General features: G+C 42.7%; 1 protein-coding gene across 1 annotated transcript in view; it reads right to left on the reverse strand.

The window, feature by feature from the left end:
- Positions 1-768: 768 nt before the first annotated feature.
- The window catches only part of afg2a (AFG2 AAA ATPase homolog A), a 110,567-nt gene continuing 88,864 nt past the window's right edge, over positions 769-22,471 (reverse strand). The window contains exons 16-17 of the mRNA XM_030739292.1: positions 19,530-19,694; positions 769-1,386 (exon numbers count right to left, since the gene is read on the reverse strand). Of these exons, the coding sequence (XP_030595152.1) occupies positions 1,207-1,386; positions 19,530-19,694 (345 nt within the window). The 3' untranslated portion in view covers positions 769-1,206. The remainder of the gene's footprint in view (positions 1,387-19,529; positions 19,695-22,471) is intronic.

Below are 22,471 nucleotides of genomic sequence, written 5' to 3' on the forward strand. Positions count from 1 at the left end.
ATTGGTGTCGCGGATGCGCTACATCCGGATCCATGAGAAAAGGAAGTTCAATACAAAGTCAATTTATCCTATTCAAATGGAAAAATCAATAGATGAATGACCCCCGGTGCCATTTCGGGTCAGCAAATGTTTAAAAAAGGAATAGAACAAAAAGACCTGCGGAGTGTAAAAGCGACTGCAGCGGTGCAGGAACCACTTCTAGTTTGTTTTTGGTTTTTTCTGCCTTCAGGCATGATGTAAAAATTCAGCTTCTCGGTGATAAAGAAAATCCTACGAGGCCGACAGATGGCCGCCTGGATCCCTGCTCTGAGCGGTCGGAAGTGCGGACGGAAATCTCACGATTACAGCAATTAGCTGATTTTCCGTGGATAGATGTGATGAATATACCAGCCCCGGCTGCTTTTTCTCCCCGTGGATGGTGAGCAGCGGTTCACCAAACTAGAGGTTTAGGAACCATCAGGGCTCCTTGTCTAATGCCGCTTTTTAAAGCCATAGATGTTGATGTGCATATGGAATATTCTGATTAGAGGGTTCAGACTGCCCACCAACTGTATAATCAGTTAGAAAACGTTTTTACCAACTGAGACTTTACTGCAGTCTATCCGACATGTCCTGAAAACACAGAAAAGCCTCTGATTTGACTGAGCAGTTATTCAAAATCCAGAAGAGCCACAACTTATAAATGACACAAAGTGGCACTGGAAGCATGCGGGAGGGATGGGTTTGTAAGTGAATACTAGGCTTAAACAATCTGAAATAACACACTGCTTTAATGAGATTTTCTCAGACAGGGCTGGACCTCTTTAAAATTTCAAATCATTACATTGGCTCCTCACTTCTGATATGGGAGTAAAACAAGACAGCCAAATACAGTAAACTGATAGATAACACTATGAATACGTTTTATTTGATCAAACATGGCATCACAGCATATTCCTCAGAAGCAAAAACAAAGCTACAGGTGCTGCACAGAGTGTCATTTTAAAAACACAGTTATAAAAACTGACACGATTTCAGAAACATTTTGGGATCCGAATTTTTCTTTGGCTCGAATTTGAAAACTGAAAACTGAATTTGTTGCATACAAAGTTCAACATTTAGCACTGCGCAGTGCAGCAGACTGGCACAGCTAAAACATTTACTTCTCAAATAATAGAAATACAAAGAAAAAAATTCTTAATTTTGACTTTTTCCACAGCAGTGTGGTCAGAAGAAACACAGGCCACTGTGCTGCTGCTGATAGCTGATATACGACTGGATGACAGAGTCGGGGATTCGGGGCTTCACAGTATTCAGGGCACTTCCAAAGTGTCTGGCTTCGATGTGCTGAGCTTTGATGTCCTCTTGTAGGGCCAGGAGGGCAGCCTCTCTGCATACTGCAGTTATCTGGGACAGGAAACAGACACAGATATTCAGCAGTCAGGCCACTCCAGCCACCAAGCACTGCCGCATCATATGAGCGGCCACACATAGATGCTGATCAATTTCATCACAGCCTGTTGTGGGTTGACGTGTCCCAGTAACAGAGCACTCATTTAGTTTTTAAGTTATTTCATAAACACAAACAGCCATGCATAAACAAACTAACCTGTTTATAATCTGAGCTAAAATACCATCTTTTACATAAAGAATCCAACTGAGGAGGGCTGTGACATTCCCGATGACCAGCTTTAGGATTGTATCCCAGTTGTCCTGCTCGGTCACTGCAGCCTCAATAGAATAACACTTTTGCTTGTCCAACTTTTCTGATCTGCCATGCCTAAAATATAAACACAGACATTCTCCTGCAGCTTTGTTGCTACAGTACTGACAGAATTATGCAATGGCACGGAGGAGTGCTGCAGTCAGCGCAGGTGACCTTTCAGAGAGATTCCGCACACGCCAGAGGAGTGACTCATTTCCGAATCGGTGGCGATGGCTGATGAAGGCCAGGCACCTTTCCCAGCAGTGCCAGTCTCCTCCCTTTTGTAGAAGCAGGGCTTTGTTCTCAGCCAGTGCAGCTTACACATCTCCCTTCAACAATAAAAGCCTCGCAGGAAACCATTGCTGTACAACCGCTGATAACGCCTGATGGGAGGTTAGTGGGACAGGTGGTCATGTGACGCTGGAGAGCTGGTTAATATTGAATGGTAAAACAAGGCATGTGTCCAGGGAAACTGTTCGCTGGACCAAAGAGCGGCTGGTCACTGCCCCTACAGATATGGCTGCAGTATCACGCATGCTGGATCATATGCAACTTGACAGGAAAATGTTCACCATTACCATTTTTGACGATGTGCATCACATAAACATCAATAAAGTCATCAAAATTATAAGGATACAACTAGTGATTTAAAACATCACGTGGAAATCCTTAATTTATTAAAAACATCAAGAAGATGAAATCATCCCAATCAGGCAGGCTACAATATTTAGTGGAAAACTTTTTTTTTTTAATTCAAAATAACTATCATCGTGTTTTTCCAAGGCCAGAGAGTAAAATGAAGGGAGATGCTGTCTGAATGTGCTCCGGCCCTGCGAGCATGCACGGCTCAGGACAGGTGCTTCGCAGATGTCAGGATGTGAGGCCCATTTTCCCCACTTATTCTGTTTTAAGCCAATGAGCAACATGATTTAGGCAGGGTAAACACACGGGGCCGGGTTAATTTTGTATGAGGGCTTCCCATCATTCAAGTCTTTTAGGCCTGTCAGTAATAATGACGCAAAACAATGAGGCCATGTATCCCAGTTGCCAGTTTACAGACGGAGAGTGGCTGAGCGAGCAGGGAAGACGATAAAGGAGCGAGTGTGAAAAGATGCCACATGTTGAACAACGTGATTTAGTGTTGTTTCCAGGCAACATCCATAAACAATAACAGACAAACATCGCTGCACAATCAAACTGTGATTTCTTATTCACAGTGAAACTTGACTTTAAGGACACGTTAACCTCCCTCTTCCTCAATCTCTTGATTGAACATTAATAATTATTTGGTTGTTTACTTCCATAACACCCCTCAGATTTATATATATAAAAAAAAAAAGCTCCTCTGAAGTGCACAAACGATACATGTGCGCGCACACACAGGCTCTTACATTCATACTGCCGGGGTTTATGAGCTGTTCTGTGAAGGCGATCAACAAGCCAGTGTTTCCTGCCGTGTGTTTGCCTGCACAGGCCTTGAAAAAAAAAATGAAAGCCACAAAGGCAAACAGGGCGAGCCAAAGAGCCGGTTTGTTTGTAAACGTGAAGGCATTTCCAGACCCAAGCCAAAAGTCCAGCGCCGACTCCCCTCCAGCACTACCTTGATACCCCTAAACACCCCCCAATAAAGCAACCTACCACCCCCTAAAGATAGGCCCCCCTGTGCTACTACGAGGGGAAAAGAGGAGGAAGGAGAAATCTGCAAATGCACAGAAATGAGATGTGCGGGGGGGTGGGGGGGTTGGTGGCGAAGAGTGCTGACTTGTGGCAGGCCAAATAAATTATAGATCTCTCTTTTTTAATGTTATTGCAATGCAGACTTTATTTTTCATTCCCTTCATAAATTATGTCAGCAATCACTTAAATATATGGAAAGGACTAAGCTGATGCATTGCAGTGGCTGCTCTCTGGTGCTGTGGGTGAGCTTCCTGGTGGTGGCATGTCGCCAGTCCTGAAGGCAAAGCAAACGAGAAAAAAAAAAAAAAAAGTAATCATCAAGGACCTCTCAGTTTGAAGACGTGGTAAAACTTGCTGACTCAAAATGGCCCAAAAAGTCTGAGTCAAAGACGTTTTGATGACGAAGCATAAACTGTGTAAAGTAACGATTTGTACAGTGAGGTCCTTCATCTTCTCACTGGGTTCAGGTTAAGCACTAATGTCCGTGACAAACTTCTGGAGACACCCCTCCATTCATACTGCAGTCCTCAGTTTATAATCCCCTCTGCCAGGAGAAACTCAGTCAGACACTTGAATCATGTGACTAATAAGCATCACAGGGGACAACTTTGTTATTTTGAGTAAAAAAAGGGAGAAATGACATGCAAGAAATGGTCTGGGACACCCCCAGGAAGGACTCTAACCTTTGGTATATGGTTCGTCCTGCTCAACCAGGTGAGCTGTAGTGGTGCCAAGCAACCGAGGTGCTTAATGCTTTGGTCAAGTAAAATGTTAGCCTGTTAGCAGCAGAAAAGCCTGTTGTTATAAGGACCATAGAGCACAATATCCAGCTGGATTCACACATTTTTGTGAATATAATCATTTGGCAATTTCAGAAGAAGCGAGTCAGGCCATCGTCCGAACTATACAACAAAAAATCTGGAGACGCAGGACACGAACCTGCAACTCTTGAGCTGCAAGTGGCTCTTTTGCCACATTCTCCACTGGCTCCCTGTGACTTTGCCAAAATAAACATGTTGAATATGAATATGGAAATGCACGATGGTTATTATTAAAGATTTGTCTGCTTTGTTTGTGTTTGGTCTGTGACTTTACTCCAGTCAAAATTAAACTGAAAATGACTTTTTTACCTTTACTTTTTCTTTTTAAAGCTATTAGGCTATAAATTTATTTATTATCAAAATAAACTACTTTCAGTTTGATCCATTTGTACAACCACAGATAGGACTCAAAGTGACCTGCATAGCTTTCCTCTGTTTCAAGCAGTTTTATTTATGCTAAAATATTTTTATGTTTTAACAGTTTTCATTATTTTAGTTCTATAACTAATGATGGTATGAATACAATAAAAATGACTATAAAAAAAAATCATATAGAGCCCACTGCAGAGCAGTCACGTGTGGTAACAGATTTTAAATCATGCCTATTAATAATGTCAACAGACTAATCTGTACTTTATTGGCTGTGTCACCTTCATTATAAGATCCAAATATGTTTTGGAGCAAAAAATACTCTAAATGTCTCTTTTCATGTTAAAGGTTGCTGACCCCCAGTTTAACAGAAGCTTAGACCATGCAGGAGGGAGAACATCGACTACTTTATCGCCGTGAATTCTCCAGGAAATTTATTTTTAATTAAAAATTTATTAAATTAAAATTAATTATTGCTATTCTGACAGGGAGCTAATTGGACATCACATAAACTTAGCATGTAAGTGCTAGCAGGGCAGGGTAACAGGGTGTTTAACCTCTGACCCGGCTGTGCTGTACGTCTGCGTTGTCGCATGCAGCCCCGCAGACCAGGGGCAGGAAAAGTACCGAGCTCAGTAAATGTGTGAAAACAGTTTTTGACACTTACAAGTGTTAAGCTGCTCTGCACATGCAAAAGGAAATCAAATTTGCAAAAATAAAAAAGAGAAAAATGAAAGAATATGGGAAAATAAACACGTAAAATAAATTCAAAAACAACGTATAATTTTAAGGTGCATGCATCCTGCATGTGTATCCGTGTCATCAGGAATATCCCGAATCCTTAAAACAGTCATTCCACCTTAATAAAATGTCAGCTGTGCCTCTTTAACTGTGGAGCTTTTAGATGGGTCACTGGAAAAGTGATAGTCAATTGAAGCTCCTGCCACATCCTTGTTTCCACATATTCCTCTAATGACAAGTTTCCTCTTGTGGTTCTCGGACCTCTTTAAAAACCTAAAGTTCACATGCACGAACCTACAAACACGGATTCTTCGACACTACAGTGCATGCAAGGACTTCTATCAGGTTTACTGGGACAAAAAAAAAAAATCATCATGAGTCCTCAGAACGACTAAATTGCATGTCAAATTCAGTGACGAGAGCAGCCAGACGGAGGGGGTCAGGCTCCTATAATGACATGTTTTGTGGAGGCTGGCAGACACATTTACTTCCACGGGCCTGCCGGTCATTTCATGCTAACAGGAAAAGTAATTTAGAGCTTCCTTTGATCTTTAATTGAATATTTACTTCTTCAAAGGAAGAAAGAAAGACAAAATTTGTACTAACAAATGAAAGAAAGATGAACACTCACTGATCAAAACTATTGTACTGGAGTGTCTGCAGTACTGACAGGTGGTCTGTTATGCTCATTTCCAGCTCTATATTTTTACTTTTGGAGGGGTCAAACAGCGGCTGTTTGCCTGATGACCACATCAACATGAGCATCTGTGACTGCAACAATAAGGAAAAGCACAACAGGTCCACTTTAAGTGTGGGAAGTGGGAATAAGTATGTTTCAGTATTATTTACTTTCCTGCGCTGTGACAGATGAAGGCAGAGGACTTCAGTCAGTGAAGCTGTCAGAACGGGGTTATGAAATGAGGGTGGGCACTTCTAGGACTTATTTTTGCTCAGGGCTGCCAGCCACTTCTGGCCTCCTGCAGTCTCAGTCATTAGGATACCACAACATGAAACCCTGGATACAACAGCAGCCTTTATGCCCCATTGGTCACTGTACTGCACCTCCATCTCTACACCCTGCATCATGCTGTTTCAGTGCGCACTTACACCATGTTGGGGTTATATATATACTCTGTATGTCGAGTGATATACGACAGCACAGCCAGCACTGCAATGTGAGGTCCTGTTGTCGTTGTAAGACAACGCGAAACTTTATTGACTTGAGTGCGGAAATGAAGCAGTTATAGCAGCAAATGGTAGCAAGATACAGCAAAGAATAACAGCATATAAATAAGAACACGGCAAAGCTCGGCTTAAATAAACACACCCAACACTTTTTAGCCCTAGAACGTGGCAGGAAACATATATAAGTGGAATAAAAAGTTATTTGAATATCAATATTTCCATGGAGATGCAAAATAGTAACAGCAATAATGTCAGAGCACACTGTGATCATGGAAGAACTGGAACTGAACCAGTCCCGAAAAAATGAAAGCGGTAAAATAAAGTTTAGATAGTGTGGAAGAAGTGACTGCATGGCTGCAGACACCTGCAGGTGTGCACAGGGCTATGAGCAGTGACTGAAGGTGGAGTGTAAAGAAGAATACATTGAAATTTGAATCTGAATGCTGAACTCTAGATGTTCGTATGCACACCACAAATGCGTGGTACGTATACCCATCTAGGCATGCAAATGCCAACAAAACCACCGAAGCACACTGTGACATATATTCTGCATGTACACAACAGAAGAAAAAACAAACTATGCAAATCTAATATTTTTCTCTCCAGTATTTCCCTGGAGGAGGTAAGAGGGGGCGCGTGCCGTGAGACAACCTGTTCAGCACGACGAAAATAAACCCTTCTCGAGGTGGAGGGGAGGAAAAAGAAAAAAAAAAAAGCTTGTGACTGCTGGCAGCACATACCAATGTTCTCAGGTCAAATCTGTCTGGTGTACTTTTCGCTTCCTACTTCAACAAAAGCGCTCAGTGAGTGTATCAGACGGCCTTAATGAAGGGCTTGTTAGCCGGCCTACAGGCAGCAGATCCACTAGACCCGGAGTGTGTGTTTACTATCAATCCGCCCTTGTGTCTACAGCGGGCTACATCCAGTCCTCCCCCCCTCCTCCATCCTGCACCCCCACCCCCACCCCCCTCCCTCACACACACAAACGGCCACATTTACAGGAGCGAGCCCCGACAACTCCCCCTCCACCCCGCCTGCCACAAAACCTCTCTTCCATCACTCCACAAGTCCTGCACACATACTCTGCAGTGCAGAGACACACACACACACACACACCCTCTCTGAGCACACTGCACTTGCTTGCACTGTGCAGAATACGCTGTGCAGACATGTGTGCATACACATGCAACACAGAGATAAGGTTTATAAGGTCAACATACAAACACATCCACCAAAAAAAAAAAAAGGCACACACTTATGTGTGTTCTCACATGAGTGTATAGGTAGAAATGTACATACATACAGATACATTAACACATGCATACAGTACTTACACATATAGCTCCTGACTTCATGCAAAGACCTACATGCTTGGTTACAGTGTTTCACAGAGCAAACATCTGCATGTTTGCTTAACAAACAGTTAAACACTCGTTTAACCTTCAGAACTCACAGCGAGAAGAAGCAGCTTATTATTATTATCTTCGTGACTTATGTATCAGTCATAAGTGTAAAACAAGAGTGCATGACATGCAGCAAGTGCAAATCCTTAATAAGCAATCCTAAAAATAGGTTTAACTCATATTAGGACTGATCAGTATCTTATGAATCTGTTTTTTTTAATTGGATAAAAACAAATGGTAGAGTGCAGCGATTATGCTTGATGCATCATTAGTTTTCTTGATTAATCAGCTGATCATCTGCTCAATAAACATCATTAAAATAATGGTAACTTTTCATATGAATTTCTTATGCTGATGTTTTTAAACCCCAGTTGACATCTCATGACCTCAGTTCTGGTTCCTCCAATGGGCCAAAATTCAAAGATATACAGTTTATTGTGCTGTAAAATTAGACAAAGGAAGTCTAAAACTTTGCATGGGATGGGGACTAATTTAGCTTGAAAATGTAATTAATATATAATTAAATGTAAAAAAATTAATTAAAAAAAACTCAATTCCCTGAAGAGGAAGAAGCAAACTAAGCTTTCATATAATGGTCAGGGATCATGTTGGCCTAAGAGGAGCTCTTACACTCTGAGATCACCCCAAGCCCCACCACAGTATCATCCTCAGCCCCTTAACCGGAAAAAAGGAGAAGAAAAAAAAAAGGGGTCATGCTCCTTCCAATTTTCTGGGAGGAAATTAAATAATACATAAATCAAACGATGTTGGGGGTGCAGAGCCCAAACTCTTAACTAGAAATAAAACATTTCATCCTCCAAAGAGGCAAAAAGGAAGTGTCTGCAGTGACATGCCTCTGCCAAGAGAAACAAGGCCTGACCACAACTCCATGTGAAACCTATTTAAGATTACAAGGCGAGAGTGAGAGAGGAGGTTAAAGAGAGGGAGGTGAGGTTAAGCATGGAAGGAGGAGAGTCACGTGGGGAGAAGGGGGGGGTGGGCTGGAAACATGGCACATGATCATAAATAACAGAGCGGAGTGTGTGAGCTGTGGATGAACGTGCACATGCTCTCAGCAGAGGAATTTCGATTCCATAGAAAAGTCCGATGATGAAACTGAACTGGTGGGCTTTCCTCGCCATATGCTACAGCTGAGGCAACACGCACGAAGGAAGATATTACAGGAGCGTTCCAGCAGGCAATCAACTCCGATACTGCAATGCTCTATTATGACTCTGTTTATGTATTTAAATTACTTACATTTTAGCCTACATTTGAATAAACCTCACAGCTAATTTCATGCCATGATTTCCCCACTGTGTGGAAGGCAGAGTGGAGGGCAGACTCCTGGTGTGCAGCGCTCAGTGTAGCCATCATTCTTTCCCCGAAGAGAAATCAGTTTTTTAACACTCTCTGCACTCATCATTGACACGGTGGGACCGCTTCGCTTTATAATGGTACTGAACTTTATGCTATAACTTATACAACTCAAACATGCAGCTGTGAGCCAACTAGCTGCTGTGATGAAAGGTCATGAACACTGTGGAGACTGATGCCAGGGGAAATACTTCCTTAATATTTAAACTATGCCTGCGTAGTTATGTGACTGAGCTCTTTGCTACGTGGTTGCAAGTAATAAAAAGCCGTAGCTTAACTGTTGATGCCTCATTATTCATAATAAAAAAAATGAATGGTATGAAACATTCACTCTCTGGCTGAATAATGGCAGAGCATTCAAACAATCTTTCTCTTATATTAATCTTTTTTTCCATTTTTGAATGCTGCATTAAATGACTCAGTTACATTTCAGTGTAAATAAAGATAAAGCAATTAAAGTGTGAAAACCAGTTACAACACAGTCATTTAGAATCAAACTGCAGCTTCATTGTTCTAATTAATACACCGCTGACTGCTGTGGGATATCCCTCAACACAGCCTCAAATTTACAGGAGGGTTAATTATACACCAGCATGTATGTTGAGATTCTGTTCATCACATACACAATCATGTGCCAAATGGCTTTTTTTTTTTTCTTGCTCTTTTGCACAGTTATGGTTACAAAGTATCTACACCCCCACCTGCACCTCTAATTTGTCATCTACCAAAAAAAAAAAAAAGAGACTAAATCAGCTGTTAAAGAAGAATTTGACTGACTAACTTTTTCAGTTAAATAGTGAAAATCAGATACAGTGAAAGCCCTATTAGACAATCACAGTATTTATTATGTATATAGAGACAATTTTTTTCTGCCCATGTTTATCATGAAAGTGGATTTTCCTCTGCTGCCTGACTCACTCATAACATTAAGAAATCTCCTACAAAAGCTACTGAATGAGGTGGACGTCAGGCGTTTCAGTGTTATCGTATTAAGCTCTTGCCCACTCTGTGTTTTGGAAAGACCCATATGGGATAGCACCTGTGTTGGGGCTACACAGTGTGAAGGTGTTGTGTGTGTGTGTGTGTGTGTGTGTGTAGGGAAGTATAGCTGGGCCTCGCCTTTAAGGGCACATTTGTCCTCACCCCTTAATCAGATGGATGAAAGCTTCACATTCTCCATGGACTTGGGGAGGCAAGGATGGCATATTTACCAAACACACCCACACCAAAGTGACCCGCAGACAGCTCTGATTGGGTGTATGTGTGCGTGCATGTGTGTGTTGTGCGTGCACGTTTCGTCATGTCAAGGTAGGTGAAAGTCCACCTGTGTCACGTGCTTCTCTGAACTTTTTCCTATTTGCTCCATCTTACATGATATGCATATTACCTGAACATACACAAACAATAACACAACACTACACTGGTTTAATTTTCAATAAATCTGATTTTTAATTAAGGGACCGATGAAACTGGCTCTGTAAGGGACAGCGACCTACCCCGTCTCATATTTGTGCACCACATATGAAGTAACTACACGCAGCGGGCTAATTAATCTCAGCACAGTGAGAGAAACAGCTAGCCTGGCTGTGTCCAAAGGTAACACAATCTGCCCAGTACTGTAAAAATGACAAACACCTGGTTTACACTGGGTTAAGTGGCAGATTATTTCCAGGTCCTGATGACTTGCCAGACAAGTGGACTCCAGAGGAAGAGAGACTGCAGGAATTGAAACTGAATTAATGGTGTGTTTGTGTCACTGTGCATTTCCTTTTTACTGCCCTCCTCTAGTTTTATTAGCTACTTTCAGGTTGGCCTACTGCACCCCCCCCTCTTCTTTTTCTCCACAATTTGCCATCTTCTCTCTCCCCGTCTCTTTCTATGTTTCTACTTTCTTGCTCAGTTTCTTTCTTTTTTTTTTTTTGCTACCCACGTTCTGTCTTCGTGCCCAGCCAAGAGAAACAGCATGTTGGGTACGCTTAAGGGCTTATATTTCCCAGAAAAAATTCAATTGGTGCTCACCATGTACTCACACATAAACCACAGTGAAGGCTTTATATATAAAATGTAAAATTAGGGGCCAACTGGAGCCATTTCTCTCGCTGTGACATCTGGCCCTTTGCAGGCCACAGAAGCTGGCTGGCAGGAGCAGCGAGGGAAATGTTTTCTTTTTTAACCTTTCTAAAAACAACACATTCACAATGTCAAGAGGTAACGGGCTTGCTGGGAAGGAAGTGAAGTGGGGTGTTTCACAGTCACAGAGCTGCGGAGGCGTGAAAGGCTTTTTCCTCGCAGCATTTGTTCAGCGTTTTCCATATCAACAAAGACCGTGTCTGAATGGCAGCGTGACTGTGTCGGCGGTCAGCCACACAGAAAATAAAACACGCACACATACAAGAAAAGAGTTTAGACCATATTTTGGCAAATTCCTGCCAACTTCAGCCCCCGTCAGACACGCATTCCACAAAAGCTCACGTTTAATTTGATGATTACAGATCCTTTTTTTCCCCCCCTGGATTCATGGCGTATATCTGCTTCTTACATTGTGTAATGTCACTGTTATTCAAACAGCAACACGTTTTGTTGATGCATTTTTTTGTGCCTGTGTCCTTGGTGATAAAAATCTTTGCAGCAACAAATACCAGGCCATAAATCAGACAGACAACACGCCGAGCCAGAGGAGGAACAGCCACAACCACAACAGGTGTTAAAAGGAAACCATTTGTCTTCCTGTGAGGGTGGTTTTATAGTGTGTGTGTGTGTGTCATAAAACAAGGCTATATTTGTGATCAATTTCTTTTTCTTTGCTTTTTAAGCTACTGCAGACCCTGTGTGTCTGCTCAGGTTTCTGTTTTAAAATGATGGGTTTAATAAAACAACACAAACAAACAAAAAAAAAAAATCAAAACTATTTTTATATATTGTAGGAAAAAGCTCAATGCTTCATCAAATTACAACATAATACACACTGGCTAAGTAGACTGTGATGTGCAGATGTGCTTAGTTGTCTAGTAAAGGGGAATATTAAACGTGCAGGCTGCACGCTGACTTCAAGCCTGTTGATCTGCCTCATTTGTATGTCCTGCATTGGAACAGACTTGCTCTTGCTAGTGTGAAAGAAGAACACGTTAAGAAAACAATTGCGCCAGTGAGTTTGAATGGATGTCAGCCAAGCGTCTCAGACACCTGGGCTTGGACCAAACAGCTCTCCCCCTGTTGGAGGGAAAAGACCCACCGCTATGGAGGTCACAGCCGGTCAAAGGCATCTGTGACTGAACACAAAGATATTCTGATACAGCTGAGCGCTGCCGCTTGAGGTTTTATTAAAATGCCTGAACAACCATCCCAGCCCCTCCCCCTTTTTCTGTTGAATGTTATAGCACTGTGAGATCAGCGGGAGGGCGCTCAGCAGGATCACTTGTTGCCACCTCATCTAAACACTTGTGTCCTTACTGCGATCATGAGGAAAAATCCTGATATTCTTGCAATTTTCCCAACAGCTTGTCAACATCTGCCAAGTGCTCAGTGCTGTGGTGTTTTTACACTCCACGGAGGTCACCTGTCAATCAAGCACTGCGGGGAGGTCTGTGACATCCAACGTTAATGGAGTACGAGCTGTGCACTCAGGGACTGTCATTACTCCTTTTAATGACTCGGTTCCTTTCCTGTTTATTCCAAAACAAGTTGTAGGGAGGAAAACATCAATACTGAGGATCTGCGGATTTTTCCAGGGTGAGAAGCCCTAAAAGCAAACTGAAATTTCCTATTTGCTTAGTTATTAGCAAAAGAGAGAAGCAAAACAAACATTTATTTTCAAATAAAAATACTCAATGACTGCTCATTTGTGAGACCCGTGGTGATGTGTACCTTTTTTGTCTTCACTCCACACAACACTGACAAGCTGAAGTTTCAGGGAGCCAAACCTCTGCCAAGGAACCCGTTTTTCTAGTCTGGTAATAGTTGAAGGGTTCATCTTGTTAGCCGTTTTCAGCCGTTTTCAGTTAAGGAGGGGGGGCTGTTTACCCTTATCAATCATTCACAAGTCATGTATCTGACACACTTAATATTTTATTAGCAGAAGCAGTCAAAAACAGCTTATTCTTACAACAACCAGTGCAAGTCCCCATTCTTACCCCCTCCTTCCAAACCACGATCGGCTAACTTGTCATTCCTACCCGCTTTAAAGGTTTTATAGGTTTAAAATTCATCCTGCTGTAAAAATCTTTCCTTGGCTGTATACTACTGTGCAAAAGTCTCGAGCCACTCATTGTTTCTTTATATCTTGTTGGGATAATTGGAACTAGGTGCAGTGATGTATTGAAACACGTGCAAACACAAATGGAAATGCAGCATATGAGGCAAAAACAGAGTTTGTACAATTCTAATGAAAGTCAGTATTTGGTATGACTACATTTATTCTTCAACACAGCCTGAACTGTGTGAAGGAGTCCTAAGGAACAGTTCTCCAGGCTTCTTGAAGAACATCAAAAAGCTCTTCTTTGGATGTTTCTGCCTTTCCTTCTGTTCTCCATCAAGATGATTTCACCCTGCTTCAGTAACGTTGAGGTTCGGGCTCCGGGGACGCCGATCCATGACTGACGGTGTTCCACTGTGTGTGTTTTTTCTATCCCCAAGTCTTCCTAGAACACACTGCACACCGTGCTGAGATACAACAAGGTTTCAGCTAATTTGGGAATTAACTTATTAATGCAAAAATCAGATTTTATGCCTGTCGAACTGTGTTATCTTTGGCAAAAATTGAAACAAATTGTGCTCTAATTCGCCTAAAGATACAATTTAGAATTTTTGTCATGTGTAGACACAACACTGGTTCATTCCTTCATCAGTCAGTGGTAGGTGGCTAAGCAGAAAAGCTTTGTTCAGAAAGCCTGGAGAACTACTACTCAAGACCACTCAAAAAAGATACAAGAAAGTGGAAGCAAAATATAAAGAAATGAGGGGTGGCTCAAGACTTTTGCACATAACTGTAAATCTCTAAATGAGATCATCACTAAAGGGCTGGCAAACAAAAAGGCTTTCAGCACTTTTCAAGATTATCTGAAGTGTTAACGTCAAAACCTTCACATATCTAAAGACTTTAATAGGAAATTTAAAAATAGGACTGTACGCAGCATTTAACATAGATTTGATACATTTTCAGAGTTTGAGGCCCGTGTAAGAATAAGGGATGAAACATGAGCAAATGTATCTTTGCCCCTACAGCAAGAACCCTCATTCTGGAATGAAATATCTAAAATTAAAAGAAGAAGAAAAGAGCAGTGAAATCTGTTAGGGCTTCTTCTTTTTCTATTATTTCAAAAAAAAAAAAAAAAATTAAGGTACAAACAAGGCCTGGAACTGACTTTGTGCATCTGACAGGGTGCAATAAATCCTCCAGGTCTTTTCCTGTCAGGGCTTGATCAGAAATAGAAAAAAAAAGAGAAGAGGAGCAGCATCACACCTTATTTCAGGAGCAAGTTAAGCCCTTCTTCTCCTCCTTCATGACAACACTCCGATTACAGTATCGAATGCTGCTTCTGTTTGGAGGAGTGATGGCAGAGGTGAGGAAGGAAAGCCAGAAGCAATTTTCTGGGATGGGTGTGAGTTAAAGGTGTGTTGAGGGTGGAAAGTTTAGCGGGAAGCTGAGGGTTGTGAAACCAGATGTCACTCCAGGCAGGTAGGAAGACAGGTGATTTTAACAAGCTTCTACCGCTGAGCAGACAATTACTGCGACCTCTCAAGTGACCTCCACACCTCCTCCTCTGAGCTCCTTCCTCCCTGTCCTCTCAAACAAGTTTGAAATCCCAAGAATGCAATTAAAGTCAAAGCTTCAAGTAGCCGCGCTGCCAACGCTGAGGACTGCACTGTGCTTGAATGCATCATTACTTTTAAAGTTACGTGCACCATATTTGATAAACAATTTTATATATTGTAATATATTTACCATAAAACGTAAGTTCAAGTGATTTAATTGTGGGAGAAATGAGATCATAATCAGGTGACCCATTTGATCCTGAACCAGCTGGATAAATCTGGGTGCTTTGGTTGCTTTCAGGGTATATTCACAACACCTGAATGACTGCACACTGATGAATCACAGCGACACTGACAGAAAACGTCTCAATGTGCAATGCGCTCTTTTGAATAAACCTAAAATTTGCAAGGCCGGTGCATGACGATGACTGAAGATTATGCTGCAAAGCCTCTATACAACCAGCAGACAGACAGAGCTGAGAATGCAGTCTAAGCAAGTGAGAACAGTAAGAGAACAGCGTGCATGGAAACTTGACGTGGACTCTGCTCAGTCGCAGCTAGCTTCAGTAATTATCTCGCTACCGATTTATGAGGCTCCCACTCGTCCAATTTGGTCCTTGGCAGCACGAGCTGGATGCATTTCTGACCAGTGCTGTGGCTGCTTATGACATTACCAGCAAGCATACCAAGTCAGATACGCTGGCCAACTGCTCAGTGACACAGAGATGTGTGGTGGATTATTACAACAAACAAGAAACACAAATATATATCTGTTGCTTTATTTTTCATTTCTTTTTCTGTGAAAAAGGGTTTGACCTGCGGGGAGCGAAGCGTGCAGGTGAAAAGCAGTTGGTACCAATTTGTTTTTAGTTAGCACAAATGTTTTATTAATATTCTTATTAAGTTAGAGAGCCGGTCAAGCTGCCAGCAATCAGCAGTTTAATGTTGTACGTATGGACATTTAATTCTGCATTTATCTGATGATTTGCTGCATTTCTCCACTGAAGCTTTTTGCTTTCTTATCTTCAGTACTGTGATGCTTGTTATCTGTATCTTGTTTCCTCGCAAACTTCCCCTCGGTGATCTGGAGAGTCTAAAGTTTCATTTAATCTAATTTCATCTATAGTGCTGGTATGCAAAATAAAATACATGCAGTGGTGAGAATCAGCTTTTTCCACCTATGAACTCTTATCAGCTCCACTGTGGCATGCCTTTGAATTTTTTGTGTGGTTTCAAGCGCTCAGTGGCAAGTGACTGCAAACCTCCATTCCACAGATGAGACACTATCCCAGAAACCCCGGTGTTAAACACAACACCTGATAGTAGGGGATTGGTTTCCTAGCTGCATACCTCCTCCAGGTGTACGCCTGTTTTAAGCTGATTTTTTGGGTGGGGGCTGACAAGTCAGGCTACAGGGAAAGAAGGCTCCACAGGTAACCTCAAACTGCACTCCAGAGAATCATAATGTCAAAAGAAGAAACAGATCCACTCCATAACTTCACTGTCCTGATCACACTTGACTTTAGCCTGCATGAGACAGGACGGCAGGGTGCAAGAAACGGTCTAGGGTGGACTTGAACCCAGGCATCAGCAGCCTCTGGCATATGGATCAACCTGCTCAATCAGGCGAGCTGCAGCAGTGGCGCAGTGGGTAGTTCGAGCAACCTGCAACCTGCAAACCTGTCCCTGCACTGTATCCTTGGGCAAGACACTTAAACCACATTGCCTAATGGTAGCCAGTCTCTGGCTGCATGACCGCAGATGCTCGTCTCTGGATGAGTGATCTGGAACGAACATTTCGTTGTGTGCCTTGTGCGCACAATGACAATGAGTTGAATCTAACAATAATCAGTGTTAAATTTGGTTAGGAAAATCATCTCAAATCATATCTTAATATACATATTATCCTACAAAATGTAAATAATCTTCTTCATGCTACATAGGTGTGGTCAGCTCATTCTGATTGGCAGAATTAACACAAGCAGTCAGAGCTCACTTTACAAATATATTTTTCTCAGTCGTATATTTGGTTAAAATTTCAGTCAAGTGAAAAATGTTCTCTTCAGCCGACCGTCTAAAAACAAAAGATATTCAGTATGCAATAATAAAACAATGAGGAAAAATAGCAAACCTCACATCTGATAGATGAAAATGTTTGAAAACGTTTGACCTTTTATGCTTGTTAAATGACTCACTTCATAATATTTACCAAAACTCTTCAATCCAGATCAAAGGAGACTTGGTTCATGTGATGTGATGTCCAAGCGTAGCAGAAATCAGATGTTGTTTGCAAATGTTCCACACAGCGAAACTGACAGGCCGAATGAGATAACTGTTCAAACACGGGGAAAATATAATCCATCCATCCATTTTCTGCTTCTTCTCAAGGTCCAGGGGTAACAGTCTAAGAGACACCCCCAGATTTCCGTCAACACAGCTACTTCCTCCAGTCCTCTGGTGGCACACTGAGACAAGAGATCTGATTTCTCCACAGTGTCCTCAGTGTTTTCCCTGATGGACAGACTCGAAATATCTCGGGATGCATCCTAGACCGATGGCTGAACCACATCAACTGACACCTGTCCATATGGAGGAGCAGCAGAACCTCCAGAATGACCAAGCTCCTCACCCTGTCTGAGCTGAGACACCCTTCAGAGGACACTTATATCTGCAATCTCATTCTTTTGGTCACTACCCATAACTTGTAGCTACATTTGAGGATGGGAACACAGATCAAACGGTAAATCGACAGCTTCACTTTCACGCTCACCACTATGGCTGCGGCTCAGGCGCTAGAACAGATCCCTGGGGCAGATCGTCTACTAATCAGAAGGTCGGTGGATCGTGTAATAGTATCCTTGCCCCCATGCGTTGGAGTGCAAGGGTGCATGTCAATGTTAGATAAAAAGTGCTTAGGTATAGATAAAAGCATGTATGAATATGTGTGATTGGGTGAATGAGTGCTTTGAGCGCTCAAATTGAGTAGAAAGGTGGTACAAAAGAACCCGTCCATTTACCACAACAGACCGGTACACCAGCCACATTACTGCAGATAGTGCACCAATCCATCTGCCATCCTCCCATTTCTTTCTTCCCTCACTCAAAAACAAAACTCCAAGATACTTAAACTCCTTTCCACTAGTTTCTCCCATCTGAGTGTGAGAACTCCACCCTTTTCCACCTGAGAACCATGGTCTCAGGTTTGAAGGAGCGAATTCTCATCCCAGCCATGCAAACCGCCCGAGTGCAAGCTGCAGATTGTTGCTCACTGAAGCTAACAGAACCTCATCGTCCACAAAAATCATACATGAGATCCTGAGACCACTGAATCTGACACCCTCTGCCCTCGGCTGCACCTAAAACTATGTCCATAAAAAATTATGAAAAGATTTGGTGACAAAGAGCAGCCCTGGCAAAGTCCAACACCCACTGGGGACACATCTGACCTACCACTATGCTAACCAAGCTTTTACTGCGGATGTACAGCAACCAAACAACCCCTAGCCTCCCCGTGGGTTCACAGTGAGTATAGATGTGTGTCCGTCCTCTGGCATGCTCTTTCCAGACTGCGCACTGGGTAAGTGGAATATCCACAGATTCTCCTGACACTGTCTGGACTTCATGTGTGAAAACAGTTTTGGCACGCTGGAAACTTCAGTTACATGTATCTCAAATTACTGCTAAAGGAAAAAATGCATGTTTTTAATGTAAAGCAGACAATGTGGGTTGTCCTTAATAATAACAGTTGCCCAACTTTTGCAGAGAAAAATGTGCAAGAAGTAGTTTTAGAGGAGATTTCAGCATCCAGATATCCAGATTGACCAACAATGAAACCTGTGTTTCCATAACTGCCACCAAAAAATGTATTTTTCAAGCCTGCCAGGTGACCAGAGTTTTATTTCCCATCATGTTTGTACCTTTTCAAGTCCAAATAAACCAAGACTTTACAATCCAGGGAAACAAACTAGTGTATATATTACAGGGATATTTTCTTTTCCTGTTAAACTGTACATGGGTACATTTGAAAGTCAAGGACAAACAAGGATTCTAGAAAAAAAGAGGAAACCAGAGTGTGTACAGAAAACTCTCACAATACAGTCGACATGACATGGACATTGGCAAAAACATTTTTGTTTTGTTTTTTGCCAAATTTGAAGCATTTTCTTTTAAACTCTGCGCACTTTCTTAGGACTTGTGAGTCATTTGTGCCATGGAGAAGAGTAGCAATTTCTCTGCTCAAGACAATGTGAATCACGCGGGAGACAAATGCAGAGAGACAAAATCTGCAAAACAAAGAAGCGTTTGTACGATTGCTCCCAGTCTGCTGCGAGATCACGAGGATGCAGCGCAGTCACGACACAGACATCACAGAAAAGAACAGTCACATCTTTCTGCAATGCAGGCCACACTCACCATTTCTTATTAGGTGTGAGAAGCGTTAAAAATGGCGGTGCACAACAAAAATAATGCACAATTTTCTAAGGCAAATTAATGTGAACAGAAGAGTTTCTCTGAGCTCACCTCTGCTCCAGAATACTTGTTGGTCCGAGTCACCAGGTCATCAAGAGACACGTTTTCAGCCACGGGCATGTTCCGAAACTGGAGAGAAAAGATTTCCTTTCGGGTTGGCGCATCTGGAAGCGGCACGTAGACAATTCGGTCGAGGCGACCTGGACGCATCAGAGCCTGTGGGACAGAAAGAAGAGCGAATGAAGCATCATTGCTTTATTGGGGTGGCTGTAGCTCAGTAGGTAGAGCAGGTCACCTACTGATCGGAAGGTCAGCGGTTCGAATCCTGGCTACTCCGGGCTACATGCCAATGTATCCTTGGGCAAGATACTTAACCCCAAGTTGCTCTCCGACCGTTCTGTCGGAGTATGAATGCGTGTGAATGTTAGGTAATTAAAAGCACTTAGCTTCATAAAAATGGAAGTGCTTGTATGAATGGGAGTGCATGGGTGAATGCAAACAGGTTGTATAAGCGCTTTGAGTGCTCATACTGAGTAGAAAAGTGCTATATAAGAACTAGTCCATTTACCATTATATCAGCTCTTCCTTTGTATGTAGCCACCAACATACCGTCAGGTCCTGACCTTTAAATTCATTACTGGTTGCTTCCTGCAGTGGGACTCTCAAAAAAACAGTCTGGTCCACTCCTGAATTGACTGTACGCCTCTTTTAACAGGACCATGAAGCAAATGCCTGAGATACAAACTGTGAAATTTAAGTTTTCCACTTCTGGCAGTCAGCGTGGAGACAATCTCCCCGTTATCTGATAAACCCTCCACTTCACACAGATCACATCTCTGTGACCCCCAAACAGTCTTTGAGTACCCAAAGCTGCCACTGTCTCGCTTGTCAGACGTCATTAAGTGGCAGGCGCCTCTCAAACTCAGACATGCAGACAGACTGACAAACATGTCCTGCCTCCATCTGCAGTCCTCAGCCAGGCCGTGACAAGCTGCAGTACGGTAACCCACTTGACAAGCTGACTATCTGAGGAACAGCGGGTTTTGGAAAATGAATGAACACAGTGTGAACCGGCAATTTATTGTTAGCAATGGACTGAACTGTAAACAGAAAATGAACATCAACCGAAACGCAGAGTTTCTTTGTTGTTATTCTCCCAAGAGTCGGGAGAGTCCTGGAGGCCCTGGCTTTGAGCCAGACAGGCCACAGCGGGGCCAGACTCCGGCCCGTGGAGCCGAGGGAGGAGATACTCACAGATGCAAGCCATACAGGAGGCTGTGTCAGGAGTGATCAGTGAAGGTTGGAGGGACCGGACAAGCAGTCTTTGGACTGTTTACATACCACTTTTCTACTTCTGCTGCATCTTGTCCAGTCTTTTACATGCACGCTACGAGTTCAGCTGAATAATGGAAATCACCCAAATGTTGATATTTAAGTTACAATGAAGCAGAAATGCCAAAAGTTTGCATAGCCTGCATCCTTTAGTGAAGAAAAAGGAACTTTAGGTGGATACAACCTTTCAAACGGTGACCACAATAAAAAAAAAAAAAAGTTACTTGTATCCTTGGAAAGCAGGAACTGTGACAGAAACCTCCAAACAATCTTTTCCATCTTTCATTTGAAGACCACCTGCTTGATAAGTATCCTGGAGGAAATTTCAAGTTTGGAGTTTTGTTTTACAGTTTCCTACATTTCCGCTCTGGATAACCAATTCCAGTTTACTGGGGGGATGGACAGTATCCCAGCCTTTTATCTATTGATTTTCCTGTGCGTGTGCATGGAACAAGAGAGGACAGAAAGTGGAGACAAATGTTAGCTTTAGGTATCCGCAACAGAGTTATGGGTGACAAAGGAGCGATGGATCACGACAGCAAACGTTCTTGTTTTTCCAGGCCTCTTGATTCTAACAGTCGTTTATACAGAGAGGTGGGTGGCTCTCTGTGACACGACTGTAACAAAATGGAAAGAGAGGAATAACATCACTATCATTCAAAGCAGGAAAACGTGGCTGTTGCGGTGACACGCTGGGAGATGGATGTGCGGGTGGCTGGAGGGCTGCAGTATTAAATCAAAGTTGTAAGGGCTTAAGGTTTAATAAGGTGCATCTGGCAAAGCAATTATAAAACAGCACCTGTGGGATCAGGTTTGTTATTATGTTTCTTCCTGCAGGTTAATGGATATTGTTGGAACAAACCTGTGTTTAAGAGGTGAGGTGGCTGCAGTGGGAACTTTAGTCTGCGGTTGTTTGTCACAGCAAGTCAAGCCTGTTGCAGCACAGAATATCACATTATGCAGAGGACGTGCCAGGGACACTTCCTGAGTTGTTCTCCCTGGAAGTATCTGGTGGCTGCATGCCAACACAAACCTGCTGACCTCTGGCTAAATAACTCATAGTCACTCCCACACACGCTGACAAACACATGCGCATATGCAAGCACGCATGTAAGCACACATACATTCCAGTAAACTCTCCTTGGATGGATCGGTTTAATTTCCGATCCATTTTTCTAGTGCAAAAAACACCACTTTGCACTTTATCAGCTATTAATTCTCTCCACTCACATAATGGAGAAGTGCCTGTGGCTTCCAGGCTCCAAGGCGCTCCCAAAAAAGCAGAGTCGACCCTCAGCTTTGAGACTGCTAAACTCATCTGACTGCCCTGTAGGGAAAGAAAGGCTTTTTTTTTTCTTTCCTCCCAGCAAGAGCAGGGGGCCCATCCATCACTTAACAAGATATACTTCCTGTTCTCAAGGATCCGGAGGAGGTGGTGGTGTGGTGGAGTAAGAGGAGGAGGAGGTAAAGGAGGGGGGGGGGGGAGACCCCCAAAAGACAAATACTTGGCTTGGCATGTCGGGCAAGCGTTGACGGGCTCTTTTCGTACCGGCATCATTCCACCTGAAGTCTTGGCTCGACTGGCAGAAGGCGAGAGAAAAAGGAGTGAAGGAAGTAGAGGAGAGAGAAGGGGACAAAACCAGCCAGACCGGGGGACTCAG

Source organism: Archocentrus centrarchus, chromosome 10 (assembly GCF_007364275.1).
Source record: "Archocentrus centrarchus isolate MPI-CPG fArcCen1 chromosome 10, fArcCen1, whole genome shotgun sequence".
Taxonomy (NCBI): domain Eukaryota; kingdom Metazoa; phylum Chordata; class Actinopteri; order Cichliformes; family Cichlidae; genus Archocentrus; species Archocentrus centrarchus.